Source organism: Gadus morhua, chromosome 9, assembly GCF_902167405.1.
Source record: "Gadus morhua chromosome 9, gadMor3.0, whole genome shotgun sequence".
Classification (NCBI taxonomy): Eukaryota; Metazoa; Chordata; class Actinopteri; order Gadiformes; family Gadidae; genus Gadus; species Gadus morhua.
In genome coordinates, this window is record NC_044056.1 from 23,793,531 (window position 1) to 23,813,547 (window position 20,017).

Below are 20,017 nucleotides of genomic sequence, written 5' to 3' on the forward strand. Positions count from 1 at the left end.
TTATTACCGCTGCATCAGCTGTTCTTTCCCAAATAATTTACCAAGAATGTGCGGCTAGGTAGATGAGAGAAGCAAAGTGTATGCGCGAGGGGCACAAGCAATCCGTATGCATCGCATGCGCATGTATGCATGCGCCCTTAAAATAGCATCTCAACAACGCTACTGACTTTATACCAGGTATTTCCTGGTCGGTAGCGCAATGGTATTCAGAGACGGCAAAATACTGTTTGCGCCAGAACACGCCTCCTCCTTCCGCCGAACCGCCCCTTGGGGCGCATGATCAATCCCTAATTTACCGGCGAGTGGCGCTGGTGGGAAAAGAACGCTCTGCGCCAGTTGTAAACTAGCAACGACACATGCGCCAGTGACTAAGTCACTTGCGCCGGATGCAAGATAGGGCCCTCTGTCTTGGTTGTTGTCGCCTCTGTGAGAGTCTGGAGAGCCTACTCCATTACCCTGCCTCCTGGTAGATCACGTCGGGGGGAGTATGTATCCCATTCTATTTTCACAACGTATATGGCCCTAACTTGTTGAGGCCCCATTAAAAAAAGATGCAGCTACAAATTTGATAGCACTTTTTCCCACGGACAGACAAGAGTGCAGCTGCAGACGGCATATCAAAATAAATTCTACTTTTGTTTTCTTTTTTTTCACGGAGTGGTTATTTCCACTGTCCAAACAAATAGTCCTGGAGGGCGCATTACGTTCTTGTGCACTGATCCACGTATGAGTTTGTTGCTAGAGCCATGTAGTCACCATCATCATAAGCAGCCTGGTCACTGGTGGTACAGTCCCTTCTACCATTGAACCATTGGCCTAAAAAGTCTTTAGTCTGCACTAGGGATGGGCGTGAGGAATCGATTACTCGAGTACTCCTCGTTACAAATGAACTCGGTTGGGTGGACAGGCAAACTCGAGTTTGCATATACACACACAAACAAAGTTTTCTGAAGCAAATGTATACATTTTCTGTGCGGCGCCACTAACGCATGCCGTGGGCACAAAGCAAATGAAATGTATCAAATTTCTGTGTGGTGCGTGCCGTGCCGTGTGCAGGCACGCCAAAATTCAAAAAGTTAAGAGATGGCGATTAAAGCAAAGCACAGCGAAGAATTGAAATACTTTAAAGAAATAGGAGATCATAAGGTGAAATGTAAAATATGCCAAGCGGAATCGAGCTACCAGAGTACTACAAGTACTATGCGGCAACATATGCTTCTGAAACACAACGGTGAGTTCGGGAAAGCAGACCCGCAGCAATCAAGTGTGTCGGCTATTTTCACCGCCGCAAGACGCGTCCCGGCCGTGCAGAGAAGGTCACCACGCTGAGTATTTCCATAGTCCATTTGCTGCCGTTTAATTTGCAGCTTTAAATTATTTGCAATGGTTAGGCTACTTGTTTTGTATTTGTTTTTTTTAAACCGTTACAGGCCTTGGTTCGACGTGATTTAAATTGTGAGACGCATTTTTATTTTTGTAAGGAAAATGTGTTTTGAACGTTTGCAAAAATAAATAATGATTACTCTGATAACTCTGACTGTTTTGATGGAGAATAAGCATTACATGTTTGGTTGGTAATATTGCCGTTCATCATTAGGCCTATTCCTGCTGCAGATGCGTTGCATTCTAAAAATAGATTTGATTAAACAAGTATTCGATTGATCCTCGAGGAATTCCGTCGATCACTCGAGTTTGGAATTTACTACTCGTGCCCATCCCTAGTCTCCACCCATTTGATTTACTTTATTTTCTTTGGGGACCAGGGTCCAGTGTTGTTTCCTTTTTGAATTTAACTTTTTATATGCATTGTTGATTGAACATTTAAATGTACATTTAATGTTTCAAACATATTTCAAAAGAAACATAAATTGAGTGTTCAGTGAATTTTATTCCTTATGAGAGAGCTTTCTTATCAACCATTCTCCGTATTTACCTAGTGTTCGCCCAGCCTGGCTCCGCCCGCCTAAGCTCAATTTAAATTTCCCTTCAGTACTAGGTCTGGGTCTGCAGTATGTTAGTGGGTTTTCTCCGTCTAGATTTTCTGCGTCCAATCAGTGAACAGAGGAAGTCGCCGAGATCAATGATGTTAAAGTCAGCTCTCATTGACGGACATCTTCACGCACAGTGATTGGTTTGTTTACAGCCTGCACGCAACGTGATTCCCCGCCAAACGTTAGCGATTGTATATGGCAGATCCAGAGTGGCACTGGGCAGATCCAATAGTTTTAAACTTCAACAGACACCCGCCTTCAAGTGAGTTAACGTTTGTCAATTAAGTTGGTCCAGACTCTCGGTACAAATTAAATGAAGTCCGAGAGTCTGGTAGGACCAGGCTAATGTTCGCCTGCATCTTGCACTAAATGTTTTATCTTAACAGTGGGCTCCATTGAAATGATACTCTTCTGTTTCTCACAGGTTCCAACAAGAAGAGAAACCATCTGAACCAGAAGGTTAAACAGCCTGATTATAAAGTGGCCTATGTGCAGCTGGTAAGATCACACCACACGCACACTTTGTTTGGTAAGAAGACTTGTTTTCATCGTACAAAGCGTTCCACCCTCAAGGAGATATTTGTTGGAGATGACAGAAAAACTCAAATATTTTATGAACAACCAGCTTATTAAACTGTCGGATTACGAGTTCTGATGCGCTGAATAACCTGGTTCTTGCTGGCATGGTTACAAGCAAGGGGAATTATACGTTTTTAAAAACCAAGTAAATCGTTTTACCCATAGCCTAGTCTCGGAGATTATATCTTCATAACTCTCATACCAAAACCTATTTTTTAATCACAATGGCCACTGGGCTTTTTGAGAGTGGTGAATCGTAAAAGATGGGATTCTGGCACTAACGGCTCGATATGCACAATAGCCAGTTACTGTGACAGTGACAGCTAAACGAGCAATTTAGCAAACAAAGTTAATCATCCTCAGTGCAGAAAGAACCATGGAGAAAACAGCGTCTGGCTTGATTTAAAAAACATTCATTAATCTCTTATTTGGGTTGCACAATGTACAGCCAAAATAAATGTTGCACACTACAGGCATAGCATAACGTATGTGGTCTATACTGTGACTGTAAGCTACGACAACCAAACTCTCTTGCACACACTCTATTCCTCACAAACACACACAGGCAAACACTTAGCACGTGCACGCACACTCACACACACTCTCTCTCTTGACGGAGCTGCAGCCTACCTGAACTCAATGTCAAAGGTCGCGGTTGGTTACATGCCAGACCTATTACATATATTAGGGTATGGTTATCTTGGCCAGCTCGCCCGGTTTTTGTGTATGTGTACGGGGCTCTGTGTGTGTGTGTTCCTGTTTAACGGTGCATAACATCGTTGGTGGCGTTTCCACCAGACACATTGGTCCCTCCCAATGGTTTCCTTCACACCTCGGTTCAGGTTGAACATCAGGTCAGCTGGCACCTCCTGCTGTGGGAACCAACCACGGGGTGACGTTTTCACACGCCAAACAAAACCACACAAGAGCACAAATATTTAAATGGCATGTCTTCTAAAGGAATGCTTTGAAGAAGATTAAGTGGCAAGTGCGGTCTTGATCTCGAGCCAGATGAGTGTGCAGCGTTGTGACACTTGTTTATGTCGTGCTGACTCAAAATACCTGCTGGTTCCTGCTGGGTTCACTCCTGGAGGCAACCGGGAGAACGTGCTTTAATGTGAAACTAGCTGTCAGGACGGATCCAGCGAATCAGAGTTCATCGCTGGGCGTAAGAACGTCGGTAGATCAACTACTGCTTTCAGCTATTAACTGAAACAAATCGATGTCATGTCATTAAAGTGCAATCGTCATAATCTCCCTTGACATAAATATTTGCGTTAATCATGGTTTTAAACCCCTGCCTGTGCTCACCCATTGCTTTGGTAGTCGGAATACCTCCCATCTCACTGGGATCTAGGGATGCACCGAAAATTCGGCCACCGAAAATGTTAGACTGAAAATGGCTCAAAACATAATTTTCGGTTTCGGCCGAAGATGTAAAAAGGCCGAAAGAAAATACCGAACATTTCTATTTTTGATGATGTGAGAAAAAATAAAAAAGGCAAACACTGTGGAATGAGCCGGGTGCGCATCATCAAAAGAGAGATTAAAAAAGAGCCGCACGTAAGTTTGTAAACAACTTCATGACAATACATAGCGATGAAAAAAGAGCCGAGCGCACCTGTTAACAAGAAACCAAGCAGAGAGAAAAAAATCTGCGCACACATAATGCAGCAAACATGGCAGTGTGGAAGCATTTTAAAGTTTCAGGAAACAAAGCAAATAAGGCCGTTTGCAGACATTGTTCTGCTGAACTTTCTAGAGGGGGAACATCTGCGAAGACTTTCAACACATCCAGCTTGATCCATCACCTGAAATCAAAACACCCCGGACAGCATGCGTGCCCTGTACTACGAACCTCGATTAGTGGGTTAGCGAGGTATGTTGCGCTCAAAGCCTAGGTTAGCTGGGCCACGAAAGTCGATCTCTTTTAGTCGCTGTGTCACCATGGAGACGTATGCTCTCAACCAAACCTGGTCGGGTGCAAGTTTTCAGCTAAGTCTATCGGATTAGATCGGCGTGCGCAGCTTCTTAGCCCCTCCTTTGAGAATGGCGTCACCATTACTGGGTGTTCCCGTGGACCTCTGAACCCTTATCGTACAGGGGTCTCTCCGACAGAGGCTCTTTCGAGACCGATCCCTTGGCATTGCCTGAGAATATTCTTGATGAGAGATACAGGCTCTCATCAGAGGGTTTTTGCTATTTGATCGTCCTTGGTGGACCTTATGCAGACCATGCTTATAACGGGCTAACCGGAAGCATGTCCCTGCAAGGGGAGATGTCATCCAAGAGTTGATGTTCTCAGAGGAGGGATCTCCTCCTCCTTGTTGGACCTGTGATGAGGCTGGCGGTCTGAGCATGACTATGTGACTGGTTCTCCCGGCAGAGTCGCTCAAGGTAATGCATCCTGCACCTCCCCGAAGACCGACCACAGGGAGAGACGACGCAGAACAACACACACACACACACACACACACACACACACACACACACACACACACACACACGCCCAGTTGGTGCAGTTTCCCAGAGAGACGGCAGTGTTGTCATTCGTACTCTTCTCAGGGTGTCTCGCCACCGGTGAGCTGGGGGATGCTCGTCTGTGCGCTGCCCTGGGGACCGGTTGTTTACATCCAGGCTCCAAACTTGGCCTGGGCGGCCAACAGCTTTCCTTTCTCTATTCCATCTTCTTTGCTGAGAAATCTTCTCTTTTCTCTTATTGTACCTCACTCAATCAGTCATTCTTTTTCCTCCATGTTTATGTGTGTGTGCACGACACACACACACACACACACACACACACACACACACACACAGGCTGAACTCAAGGAGGGAAAAAAACACAGTGGTCGGTAAAAAATAAGATTGTTCCTAATTTACTCCATATGTTGGTGAGTGTTCTGTGGGCTCGAGCTCACAGCAAGCCCCTCAGACCCCAGCCCCCCAGACCCCAGCCCCCCTCTTCTCTCCATCAGCTAATATTGCGGCAGTAATATGTTGCCCCCCCCCCCCCCCCCCCCACCACCACCACCACATCTATGTTCCTACTCCGGGTTTGTGGTTCAGGGTAGGCCTCTCTTTAGCAGGCTTCCATGACGGCCATTTTCCTATTGGCTAAGGGGAGACCTCGGTGCAGAGGAGAAGAGATAGTAGCTCTGTGTGTGTGTGGGAAAGAGTGAGAGTGTCAGTGGGAAAGAGTGCGTACACATGTGTGTGTGTGAGGGGGGCTTTGAGGGGGGAAGGCAGGGGAGGTGAGTAAGGGCATGGTGGAGTTATGCCAGAGCAGGGAGGCCCAGAGACAAATCGGGGGCGGTGGGTTTGGGGAAGGCGGGTGGATTGGGGTGAACAGGGGTACAGGATGGGGGGGGTGGAGGAAGAGGAGGAGGGAGCAATGGGGTGTGAGTAAGGGGGGCTGGGAGATGGTTTGAGTTGTTCGGTCTGCTTCCACTGCGCCGGTGCCATGATGGTTGTTGTTTTTTGTACTCTGTCATGGTGTCGTAACTGTCCTCTGAACACATGGTTCTAGCTCTACCTTCAGTATGAACACCGCTCTTTCTCTCCCTCTAGTTTTCTTCTGTAGGTTTGATTGTTGAAATGATCCGTTTGTTGTGTGGAGGTTGTAGATTTCCTACTACCTTCCAGTTTTCATTGCACCTTGGGTGGGAGTCAGTTGTTTATCAATTAATTATATGCACAGTGTTTCATAAGGTAAATAATGTAGTTTCATAACTGCTGTTCAATGCATTATAAACGTTAATCCCTTTTCTAAAAGGATGCATTCATGCAAGTTATAACACTCATTCCACTGTACCTGAGAGTAGGACCTTATGATTAGAGGAGATCCCATCCCTATATATGATTATATATAATTTAGGTGGACATATGAATCAGGATTAGAGCACATATGTATTGAAAGGTAATTGGCTTCCTGATTAGTTACAACATTGTCCACATAACCAGATAACGATGCATTCAATCAGCTCTTCTAGCAATCCAGGAGAGAAGTAAAAAGAAATGAGATGTCAACTTTTATTGAAAGTCACTTACAAGTCAGGCTAGGAACGATGAGGCAAAGAGTCAAAGATTTGAGTTGCTGCATATTGTTCCCATATAATTCAGAAATGCTGCACAGTACATCGTTGTTCTTTTGATTACATTAGTGAAACTGCAGACAGTTATAGATATCACACATCAACAAATACAGCTCAAAAAAGTTTGCGTAGTGTGGCCCGCTAGAGCTTTACTATCAGCATCACTTGAAGCACCAGCAGTGTGTTTCGGTCGTGTGTAGGACAGCTCTACAGCTTCTCCATGGCGCCAGGGTGGAGAGACTGCAAAGGGCCTCAGAGGCAGGCCTGTAGCTGCGTTTCCATCTAAAAGGTGATGCAAATCTTTAGAAAGTTCGCAAAAAATTAATTCGAATTAGGTGCGTTTCCATCAAGTGGTTGGAGCGGAATAGGGTGATGACGTTACACGTTGATGTCGGCAGGGTTGCTATGGCCGGTCGTTATGCCGAAATCTGAAAGACTGTCAGTCCTGTTTGTTCAAAGTTCGCTACGTCACAGCTGATTCGCAAAATGTGTTTCCATCTCCCATTTTGCGAATTTACTCTGTTTCGCATTTCTCAAAAACCACCTCAAGCGAGCGGATAGACTTTTTTGCGATTTAGAGGATTTTGATGCGAATTTTGGTGTTTCCATCACCGTTAACTGATTCGATACTTCAAAGTTCGCATTAAATTAGGGGGATGGAAACGCACCTAGTGTTGTACGCTGAGTAACAGACTGGAGGAACATAGATGGGCCAGCGGGGGTCCTCAGCAAAAAAAGACTTACCATTTATCTATTTATTTTTGTAAATAAAAAGTTAGCTGTTGACATTTTTGTGAGGACACTCCTAGACCAGTGACGGTACTTGTATCGCTGAAAGAGACACACACACACATGTCAATTGATATATATGTGCATGACGTATTATTGGTATCGCACTTCATAATGCTCCACATTTAACGGCTACCATGACTTGAGTCTGAAAGCTTGTCCTGCTCAGCAGAAAATAACTGATAAACATAGGGAATACCTTCGGGATATTGGCAAAACTCCACCAATCGCTTTTTCTCTCTCTCTTTCTCACCCAGGCCAGGTTCCTCCCTGGTGCACACACCCACATCCAGTTAGACACAGCTGTGTGGTCACGTGTGTGTGTGTGTGTGTGTGCTCGTGTGTGTGTGCGAGTGTTAGTTCCTAAAAAGAAGTAAATAAGGTGTCAAAATTCAGTCTTGGCAGCCTCTCGGCAACAGCAACCCAACAACCCAGGCGCTCCAATCACATCGCTCCTCCTCCCAGGACACAGTCTGCCTGGCGACCAACTGACAAAACAATATAGGGGTTGTATAGCCGTGGTGGAGAGTCACATAAGGATCACGGTTGTTGAGGTGAATCACCTCCTCCCCCATATGCACCTCCAGGGGGAGTGAGAGGGAGATATGACCGATGATAACAGATGAAAGTGAGTCCAGGATCTCACAAATATCAGCTGTGCCCTTCCTGTCGGGTAGACACTAGATGGCAACGTTTGGCTGTTCTGTTTTTTTTCCCTCTCTCTGTCTTTTTCTTTCCTCTTCTCCTACATTAACTCTGATATCTCCTTTCTGTTATTGACTCCTTGTTGCTTAACAATGGACCCTGTGGTGGTGGGAGGGGGGGGGGTTGTGTGTGTGTGTAAGAGAGAGAGAGAGCGAGCAAGAGTGGGAGAGGGGGGGGGGGGGGGGGGGGATCTCACAAACGCCACAGGAGAGTGTGTGTGTGAGTCTGGGTGTGTGTGTGTGAGTTTGGCTAGCTGAGCAGCTAGGGGTACAGAACAGGGGGCTCTGGTGTCTTTATATCCCACACCTCTATGTCTGTGCCCAACACACACTCTGGCGGTGCTGGATCAGGGCTGGGGGCCCCCCAGGGGGGGACGGGGGGGGGGATTTCCTGCTTATCGGGTTGAAATTTTATTATTTTCAGCTATTTGGATCCTAATGGTTCCACCTCCTCTCCGTCTGCCGCAATTTCACCCTGTCACGCCAATAGCAGCCTGTCTGTCTGCCTCTTCCTCTCTTCCTCTCCTTGCACTGCCTCACCCTTACTTATCCTGCTAATTATCATGAACTCCCTCCACTTCTCGCTCCCTCTCTGTCTCCGTCTCTCCCTCACCCCCACTCTCTCCCTTCTGCCTCCTCCTCGCTCCCCCTCCCCCTCCACCTTTCTCTCCTCCGTCTCAGGCGAGTAATGTATCGGTCAGCATTCTAGGAAGGAAGTACAGAGCTGATACACTAATTACTGTGTGTGTGTGTGTGTGTGTGTGTGTGTGTGTGTGTGTGTGTGTGTTTGTGACAAGGCTGATAGGCAAAGCTTGGGAATCTGGTGGTGATAAGCATCCCCAAAAGGATAGATCCAGTTCTAAAGTGTGTGTGTCTGTGTGTCATAAAATATGAATTATAAAGGAGAGACCAGGGTCCGAAGCATCCGGTTTGACTCTCACACGCAAAGGTTGTTTCTTCAGTTTCTCCAGTAGAGGCCTTCAGGTTCTCCCAACTGCTTTCAGCTCTCCCTTTATCACTCTCAATATCTTTCCAACCCTATTTTTCTCAAACCCTCCCGCTCTTTCTCTCGGTCTGTCTTTCACTTTATCTGACTTTCTCTCCATCCCTCCCTTTATCTCTCTTCTCTCTCGTTCTCCTGTTGTCTCTCTTCCTCTCTTTCTTTCCATCTCTCCCTTATTCTTCTCTCTCATTCTGTTGTCTCTTCCTTTCTCTCCATCCCTCCCTTTCTCTCTCGTTTTCCTGTTGTCTCTCTTCCTCTCTTTCTCTCCATCCCTCCCTTTCTCTCTTCTCTCTCGTTCTCCTGTTTTCTCTTTCTCTCCATCCCTCCCTTTCTCTCTGTCTCATTCTCCTGTTGTCTCTCTTTCTCTCTGTCTCTCCCTCCTGACCACGGTTTGTCCACCTCTTCTTCCTTCTGTCCCTTTTTGTCCGACTGTTGTTAGTATATCGTAGTGGTTTGATTATTTATGAACTCCGAACAGATTAAAGTAAATAAATGTCACTTTTCCTCCATTGCCGCTGGTTACTCGACTGTCCCCTTCATCTTGTCTCTCTCTGCAGTGTTTATCTGGTTTTCCCATTCATGTCTGACTGTGGTTTCTGTGTTCTGTTGTCTTCTGTAGCGGTGTTGTGTCATCGCTAAAGATAGTGGACTGTGTCTGTGTTTGGTGCAGTCTACTCTCTGCCCGCAAGCGGAAGTGTAGAGAGTGTCTGGTGATATGGCTGCTCAGATCCCCTGTTTAGGGGCCCGTTTTGGTGGTCAGACGCCCTGTTTAGGGGCTGTCTGGTGGTCAGATGGCCTGTTTAGGGGCCGGTTCTGGTGCTCAGAAGCCCTGTTTATGGGCCGTTTCTGGTGGTCAGACGCCCTGCTTAGGGGCAGGTTCTGGTGGTCAGACGCCCTGTTTAGGGGCCGGTTCTGGTGGTCAGACGCCCTGTTTAGGGGCCGGTTCTGGTGCTCAGACGCCCTGTTTAGTACCGGTTCTTATGCTCTGGACTGATGGTTCTGCAGGCAGAGGGTTAGCTTGCACCGGATACAAAAGAGTGCCGAAGGTGTGTGCCGGGGATTACGTTTGATGGTCGCTGCCTTCAGATGAAGTTGCAGACGTTGATGACATTACGGGCCAACAATGGGAAAAATGAAAAATAACCCAATGTAAAAATACAAGGGAGGAGATAAATAACAATCATTTGACGGCCCTCGAATGGTCTGCATCTCCATAAAGAAAGGTTGGCCAGGTCTTGAGAACAGACGGACGTAATGTCGGGAAAACATAGAGGGTACTGTGTAAGCCACGGTTTGCCTTCTATTTGGACCTTTGCATTCTGGGCACCACTGTATTCTGAATGTAGGAGGAATGCGTCTTCTCTTTCTCTTTCTGTAATCTGCCCGTCACCTGATGATGTCACAGCGTTCCCTCTGCCCTCTTTCCAACACAACCTCTTGTGTTTCCCCCAGGATCCCCCCTGTTGTTTAGATCACCATGGTAACGCACATACACACGCACGCACACATACGCACACGCGTAAAAACCCCTTTGATTACCGCTGACCTTTTGACGTCTTGACCTGTAATGACACGGCTGCATTTTTGATAGGCCAATCAGCATTTGGCGCCACACAGTTTCTCAGAAGGGCAGTCTGTGACCAGATAAAGCCCTCTGATAGGCCCCTGCTGATGCATTTCCTGTTTTGCTACGCATGTTTTTTTATGTTCCTCCACCAGCTGGTGGTGACACTCTTCAGAGTGTGTGTGTTGTGTGTGTGTGTGTGTGTGGTGTGTGTGTGTGTGTGTGTGTGTGTGTGTGTGTGTGTGTGTGTGTGTGTGTGTGTGTGTGTGTGTGTGTGTGTGAGTGAGAGAGTGCTTGGAGGGGCTGGAGTTTTTGAAAACCCAAGGCTACGTTCACTGCATTACGTTTACAACCTGACATACATGATGTTTGTGTTGTGGGTCAATGTGGTGGGTCAATGTCCATGGAATGACAATCATTCAACAAGGATCGTCAAATGTTTTATGTGGAAGACTATTTTGTGCCTGTAGGGAATGTGACCCTACAAAGTCTTTGGGTGGAGGTATGTCCTCGGTGATCCAGCCTCCAACAAATGAAGTAAAAAAACGAACATTGGATATGTCCTGAGAGGCAGCCTGACCTCTGGGTGGGACCTGTAGTATAACAAATCTTTAATTGTAATTAGGACAAAATATAATTGTGGGGAATTAAGCAACAGTGTACATATTTCAAACACAAGTTATTGGAATGGGGTTTACTGGTGTGTAAAAAGGCTTATACTTATAATAACTTTCTGTTATAAGGCATTTATAAGCCTTAAATTACTGATAAACTAATAATTCACAACACATTTCTATACATTTGTAGATGATTCATAAGTTATGTTAAAGGAACCCTATTGTACCACCAGGTGGGATGTTGATTAGCTAGCAATTAATAGCACGTCTAAATCTACGGCTAAGACATCCTTACTGTACCGACCGCAATTTATTGATTCACCTTCTTCTGACAAATGTACTTCGCTTTGTAGTCGCTTTGGATAAAAGAGTCTGCTAAATGCCCTCAATGTAAATGTAAATCTACCCTTTGGAAAAGTGGGAGTGTCCAGCCAGATGTATGACAGCCTACCACTGGATGGAATGCCACAGCATTTATTAATGTTCATCTCATCATTAACTATCTGCTTAGAAATAACTTATGACTGAACGTTAATATTAAGTTTGAATGAAAATGTATGAATTAAAATGAAGATGCAAAGAAATAAGTCAATAAAGTCAATGCATACAAAAAAAACGTAAAGTCCACATAACGTGTATTTTTTGAGCCTGTGCGTCTGTTTTCATTGGGGCATAAAGCTCTTTATATTCCTTCCACATGATGAAGGAAGTATGTTTGTGTTGCAGTGAGAAGCTTCAGGCAACATTCCCGGGTACCCTGCATATCTGTATTTGGGGTGGGGGTCTGATCCTGTTGTTGTCGTGCGCTTTACCAGACAGAGGTGGGGGTGAGGGGTGGATGGTGTCGGGGTGCACACAGACAAAGGGGATAATGACAGCAGACAGCTGTGCGTGTGTGCTATGGGGTTCAACTCGGGGGACGCAAAGGGGGGTATGGTCGACCGTAAGGAGCTGGGATTTTGATTTATTTGGAATAAAGACATATCCAAGGGATAAAAGAAAAACATGACTAATGCCGCTTTTCCATCGCACATGTAGCTCGACTCGACTCGACACGACTCGACACGGCAGCAGCACGGGTCGTTTTCCACCGCAAATGGTACCTCCTGGACGTGGGCGGGGTCGGCTGCGCGAAAGGGCCGTGACGTATTTTTGTACGCGACGCAAACAACACCTACGGAACCCACACATGGAGAGAACCCACATAACAACAATGGAGGACATCGATAACATTACTATTATTAGCTGGCATGTTGAAGAAGTGGAATATGTTGGCTGCGGCGCTGCTATGGCTGTTACCAGCATGGTTGCCATGTCGCTCTCGTGACTTCGTCACACTCTCTGGCCAATCAGTGGCCGGCCGTCTGCCGACGTCACCTTTTAGCATCGGCTCAGCCGCTTGGAACCTAGAGCGAGGCGGCACTAAAAAAAGCAGCCACTTCAGGTACCAGATACCATGTTTTCGTGGTGGAAACGCAAAAAATGCGAGCTGAGTCGAGTCGAGCTGGTACCATGCAGTGGAAAAGCGGCATAAGTGCAAGCACTTATTTCCATCATGGTCCCTGATGGGAATGGGTGCCATTGTGACAGTAGCTTCATTTATGGGTTGAGTGTTTCGATGGGTCTCTGCAGTGACCTGGTGTAGTGTGTGGTGACCTGGTGTAGTGGTCTCTGCAGTGACCTGGTGTAGTGTCTGGTGACCTGGTGTAGTGGTCTCTGCAGTGACCTGGTGTAGGGGTCTCTGCAGTGACCTGGTGTAGTGTGTGGTGACCTGGTGTAGGGGTCTCTGCAGTGACCTTGTTTAGTGTTTGGTTACCTGGTGGAGGGGTCTCTGCAGTGACCTGGTTTAGTGTGTGGTGATGGGATATTTCTGGCCGGGTGGATGGACTCTGTGCTGGTTGTTGTTGTTGTCTGTTGTGGGCCTCCAACAGATGGAAGTAGGCTACAGGACTTTTATGGGGGTTGTGGGCCGGGGGGTTGGCCAGAGGTCTGGGTGATACTTGGATCAGGCTGATCTCTCCCTCAAAGATCTCACTGTCACCAGAGTTCCCCATCTCCAGTAACACTCGCCACAGACATGCCCGGACATGCAATCACATACACTCACACACGCTCAATAGATATACACACGGGTGCGCGCACAAGTGTTGATGTGTGTGTGTTTGCATTACTGGGGGCCATTCCATTTAATCTGTTGCTCTCTATGTCTCTTTCTGTCTCTGTCTCTTATTCTCTCGTTCTCACTCTCTCTTGTACTCTGTGTCTCTGTTTCTCTCTCTCTGGCTCTTCGTCTCTGTGACTTCCTTTCTCTCTCTCTCTCTCTCTCTCTCTCTCTCTCTATGTCTAGCCCTCTGTCTCTCTGAAAGGGAAGGCTTCTCAGTAAGCTCTTGTGTTGGCTAATGTTTGTATGTTTCTAATTATCAGTGTTTCACGTAGCTTCACGTTCAAAGCTACGTGATCAGACCGGTTTCTGTGAGAAGGGAACCGAGGGCAGGTCAGGGAAGTCTTTCTGGTCTCTTTCTCTGGGTTGTGTGTATGTCAGAGCGAGGGAGCCAGGCTGAGAGAGTTTGTGTGTGTGTGTGTGTGTGTGAAGCCCACCCAGATGCCTGGAAGTAGGAGCTGTTTACAGTCACCAATCTGAATCTCCCTCCAGCTCCTCCTCTTCCTCCTCACTCCTCCCCCTCCCCATTCCCCAGCCCCCTTTCTGCTTGTGTGAACAACCTCAACAGGCCGGAGAAATCAGGTCGCTATGGCAACGGGCCCATGCTGTGAGCTGGGTTTCCTCCTCTGCCATAAGAAGAGCGTGCCCGGCGTACCCCCGCAGCGTCCGGGTCCCGGTCGCCAGCGCCCTATAGGACGGCTGGGAGGGCTGAGTGGGACAGGTCCCGGTCGTCAGCGCCCTATAGAACGGCTGGGAGGGCTGAGTGGGACAGGTCCCGGTCGTCAGCGCCCTATAGGACGGCTGGGAGGGCTGAGTGGGACAGGTCCCGGTCGTCAGCGCCCTAAAGGGCGGCTGGGAGGGCTGAGTGGGACAGGTCCCGGTCATCAGCGCCCTAAAGGGCGGCTGGGAGGGCTGAGTGGGACAGGTCCCGGTCATCAGCGCCCTAAAGGGCGGCTGGGAGGGCTGAGTCGGACAGGGCTTCCCTCCAGAGAAGAACACACTCGTCTGGCAACCAGACGGTTGCATGTTGAAGACCCTCCTTCTGGCTCGCTTCACTCAACGTGCCCCCGAGCAAGGGCCCCCGTCCTGAACGCTCACCACAGCTGTGAGAAATGTGCTGTATAATGGCCATGTGTGTGTCCGCTGATGGCTCTCTTCATGTGGCGCGCGGCCCCTGGGAAGAGGGATGCGTTGGGATCACCCCAGGAGGGAGCTCTGATTGCAGGAGAAAGACTCTTGACATTCATTCAATGGCTGAATGACTCAGAGTGTTTACCATTCCAATGGCCGCTCTGCCCTCTCTCCAGTTGTGTTTGGTGATCGGTTGTCCAGCCATCTTTTTTTTTATTGTATGCCTTAATATTTTTATTTTTTCTAATAATGATGAAATATTATTAGTTCTCTAGATTTATGAACCAATAAGTTTGTTCTGATCCACTGCCACGCTGGTCATTCCTGCCCCTGCATCACTGGTTCAGATTTCCCCTGGTCCTCCCCAAGTTCACAGTGTGTGTCTGTGGGACTGAATGAGCCTTGCTGTGAAAACACCACAGCTCTGTTAATGACCAGAGTTCTGGAGATGCCCGGCGGGGAAGTGCTGTTCACTGTTATCCCTGTAACCTCACGAGCTGTCTCGATCTCGCTCTCTCTCTCACTCATATACAGTCCTTCCTGTTGTCTTTGCACTCTGTTGATCTCTCCCCATCCGCCATCTTTGCGTCCGTCTATTTATCTTGTATATCTCTCTCGTTAAGGCCAACATAGTATCACATCCCCCATGGGTTTTCTAACCACATCATCAACACCTCTCAGTAGGCAGGCCACAACAGATCCCTGAAAGCCCTCTTGCTCCTTCTCTCTCCTCAGCCAGTGTTGATGCTGTGCAGGCGGTGTGATGAGAACCTTGAGTGTCCTGGCCCATCTTATCCTGGTCCACATGCGTTCTCATCCCCTAAGATGTGCGCTATGCTGGAGAGAGAGTGGGCGGGACTTCCGGGAACGCTTTGGAGAGAGCGATGTCAATATCGGATGCATGTTTTGGATATTGGAATTGCATCAAATTCTTCTGCTACAAAAACCTTTTTGTCATTGTAGTCCTTGTTCTTGTCTTCTTCTTCTTCTTCCCTGGGGACTGTTAACTGCCAAACACGGCTCACATGAAGAATGAGATCAGAAATGATTTTTGGGTTGTAGGAGGGACCAGAGCTGAACGATCCCAGCAGATCCCTCGCAGCCCCCTGCTCAGCGGCCTGTCTCAGCCCTGCCATCTGTCTGTATGTGCAGACAGACCAGGCTCTCGGCAGGGGTGGGAATCAACGCGTTACAAGTAACGCAAATGAGTAAAAAAGTACTTTTTTCGGATAAAAAGTACTTTTCACGTTCCTTTTTTAAATCTGTAATTTTACTCTTACTCAAGTAAATATTTGATTTCGAATTCTACTCTTTACTCAATTACATTTTCCATCGTGCCTTCATTAAAATGAGTATTTTGATAAACATATTATCTTCGTTGACTGTAATACAAGCGTACACGTTAGCGACGCCCCCTCCCTAGATTGCAATATTGTAGCGATTCCACTGCCGGGGAGACAGCTCACAATTAATTTGGGGCTGAGGACTCGAGCCAGACCATGCTATGCGTAGGCTGAATCGCAATTGTGTCAAAACAAATCTGTGTGGAAATTGCAATAAGTGAAAGATACAATTTCGCACGTTGAGCACACAGTGGTGTGACTCGTTTATTTAGTCAAAGAGAAAGGCCGGAAATCGAAACGTGCTGCAGGTAAACAATTCCCGCATGGGCTCTGACGTCATGAGACGCCGTAATCCTTAAAGGGACAGCGATCCCTGAACCACCAAAACAGTAAATGACATGCAGTAAACGACAGCACAATTGAAAGAACAACGCATAACAAAATACTGTAGGTGAATTATGTTACACTCACTACATCTGATTCATTACCACTCTCTTCATCCCACACCACAAACATGACATACAAAATGTCGTGGAACAGAAACAACAACCAGAGCTATTTATTATTAAGCAATAGATCACGACAGGCTGTGGTATGTGCTCATTATACCACTGTTAAGGGGTATTCTCTCTCTCTCTCTCTCTCTCTCTCTCTCTCTCTCTCTCTCTCTCTCTCTCTCTCTCTCTCTCTCTCTCTCTCTCTCTCTCTCTCTCTCTCTCTCTCTCTCTCTTCCTCCCCCCCCCCCTCTCTCTTCCTCCCCCCCCCCAGCCAGGTTAGTGTTTAATTGGTAACTGTTCCTACAATGCTTTTGTGAAAGCTGAAGTTAAATTCCATGTTTAGTGTAAATTTGTTTGATGGCCTATGTTTGTTTAATGAACAATACAGAATGAAGCAACTTGTGAAGAAATGTTTGAGAGTGCATCTTTCTCACACATACACACGTTAGGTCTTTTTCACTGATCCAAGCACTGCAATACAAAAATGTAAAGTAACTTGTAATTTGAGTAACTTTAAAACAAAGTACTTTTTTACTCTTACTCAAGTAGGTTTTTACAATTGGAATTTTTACTTTTACTCAAGTACATTTGAAGGAAGTAATTGTACTTTTACTTGAGTATAGATTTTCAGTACTCTACCCACCTCTGGCTCTCGGAGGCTTCCTCCCCTAGGGCCCCTCAGTCGGCCCCACGGTGACTCTCAGGGTCATGAGGGGATTCCATCGGTATCGCATTCTATTCGATTTTTCTATATGCGATTCGAAACGTGCTTCTTGCTTCAGTACATTGTGGGCCGATATCAGGACCTGCTTTAGTCCGATGTGCGCTCAGAACGCGGTGTGGCAAATTATAGTATGAAAGTGTTTATGAGTTTATGCCATTATATATTTGAAAAAGTTCCATCGACTGATTGCAAGGCCGTGAACACACCAAGGCAAACTCAGGACGAAATGGAACGTTGAATTGTTTCACAAACATAGAAAGTATGCATTGTTATTCTTACACACACACACACACACACACACACACACACACACACACACACACACACACACACACACACACACACACACACACACACACACACACACACACACTCTGATCTTATCTTATCTTCTTTAGCTTGTGTGTGATAAAGACTAAAGCCTCTTCTAATCCTTCCCTTGCTGAACGTCTTTTCTCCAGCTCTGTCTCTCTTCCTTTTAAATCCTCTTCATTGTCTGAATAGAAATCACCTTTTAAACTCATCCCACATTTACAACACACCAATAACGTGCTCATCAGATTATTTGGGGTGATTCTTCATGGTACACTGTAGGGTGGTCCCATATAAGAAATTGAATATCATATTATTTGAAAAAGCTGTAAATCTGTTTGACTATACACAGCTCCTACGTTCGAAAGGAACATAAAGAGAGCATAATTACCCTGGTCACTATTTAAGGTATTGCAGCATAACATTACATACTGGTAAATTCGTCAATTACCAATATAAACTTTTGATATTGTGATAACCATTCAACCATTCAGCAAATTTCAATGTCTGCAGCCTCTGTGTTGGTCTCTGTATGCTGTCTCATGTCTGCTGTATCTATGTATCTTTGTCTGTCTCTGTGAATGTGTATGTCTGCGGTCCACTATGTCTTCCTCTATCTGTTGTCTCTGTGTCTGTCTCTGTCTTTCTATTTCTACTGTGTGCCTCTGTCTCCTGTCTCTGTCTGGCTTTCTGTCTGTCTCTCTGCTGTCTCTCTGTTTGCTGGGTGTCTGCCTCTCTCTGCTGTTTCTGTCTCTAGGTCCGTCTCGCTGTCTGTCTCTGTGTCTGTCTTTCAGCTATCTCTGGATCCCTCTCTCAGTCTCAGTCTGCTGTCTACCTCTCTGCCCCGCCTGGGTCTGGGCCCGTTTCATCCAGTCTGTCCCGTGATGGGTAGTGCTCAACCAGAGACCGGATGAATCGCTCTTTTGTGTCCTCAAGCCGTAATGTTTTATTTACCCCCCGCAAACCCCACCTCCACCTCGACTCTTGTTCCCCTACACCACCTTCCTGTCATCTTCAAAAACATTCTCACACAGCAAACAAAAGCGCTGTGATTTTCATATCTGATACTCGGAACTTCACTTATGAATACAGCAACAACAACAGGAAGAGACCGCCGACCCAACACCCACCTCTGGCCTGTCTCCACTGGATCGGTTTCACATGCATTCCAGGTTGCTGGACACACATAATTTAGAACGGCATTCTTCTGCTCTTCAATAACGATAGAACTCAAAAACACGCACGCACACACGCACACGCACACACGCCCCAACCACCACCACACACACGCGCCCCAACCACCACCATACACACTCTCAGCTTACTTCCATCAACATGCATACAAATGATGGAAGTAAGAAATGTTGGTTCTCAGTCAATGAAAACATTTGTTCCCCCAACCCCATCTCCCTCTGTCCTGGGCCGTGGAGGGAAACTGGCCTTGGGGTGTCATGGTGTGCCAACGTGCGTAAGCATCATGCCTTCACACCCCTGCTCCACTGTTCCTGGATGGCAGTGCGCTTCATTAAGAGCACACAGAAGATGCTGACCGGCCCATGGAAAATCCCCCGTCCTTTCACTGTGGAAAACCCACAGCTTTGACGGACAAGAGGCTTCAGCCCAGGCAGGAACATAATGTGGACTGTGTCCCCCCAGAGACCGTCTAGGTCTGTCGATCTGTGCTCCTCAGAAATACACTCGCCCCCTTCTTCTCTTTCTCCTCATGCTTTCTCTACAGCCATGCAGGGAACGTACACAACACATGCAGGGATAAGAATAAGAATCAATATAACGGTAGCCTCTGGGGAGAAGGGGAGGGAGACTACAGATGGAGGGAGGGAGCTAAGAGATGGAGCGGGGGAGGAAAAAGGTGGAGACAGGGTAGAGGGAGGGGGGGAGGGGGGAGGGAGACCAGAGATGGAAGGAGAGAGGACAGAGGTGGAGGGAGGGAGGACTGAGGTCGAGGGATGGAGCAGCATGTGGAGGGATGGGTGAAGCACACCTGCAAACTTGTCGCTTTTCGGCGACGATCGCCGTTTTCTTTGTCAATTGGGTCATTCACCTGAACCAAAGTTTTTTTAGGGGGGGTGCGGGGAAGGCTGTCCTTCAAATGAAACATTATTGAATAATAATTGTTAGAACAATAATTTTTATAATTTACATTTCTCTGGGCCATTCGGAATCTCAGCACTTGCTCTAGAATTTTGAAGCACACAGCGCCAACTGTGCTCGCCTTTGGATGAGACGCGTGGCTACCACGCGAGTCTGATGGAAACTCTTAATGTCATTTGAAGTAGGGGTGTAGGCCTACAGTATAAACGGTATAGAAAGTACACCAGTGTGAATTTGCGCTACGGTATGTTTTTTGATTCTTTGTTACCGTGAGACCGGTGTGGACAGTGTTGTGTGTAACGCATAACAAAGTAAGTAACGCGTTAATACAGTAAACTAACTACTTTTTCTGGTATAAAGTAAAGTTATGCGCAACTACTGAAAATATGGTAACGAAAC

At 46.8% G+C, this 20,017-nt stretch overlaps 1 protein-coding gene across 1 annotated transcript in view; it reads left to right on the forward strand.

Moving 5' to 3' along the window:
• Positions 1–20,017, forward strand: part of mrpl23 (mitochondrial ribosomal protein L23) — an 89,572-nt gene that overhangs the window by 56,699 nt on the left and 12,856 nt on the right. The window contains exon 4 of the mRNA XM_030365608.1: positions 2,416–2,489. Coding sequence (XP_030221468.1) covers positions 2,416–2,489 — 74 coding nt within the window. The remainder of the gene's footprint in view (positions 1–2,415; positions 2,490–20,017) is intronic.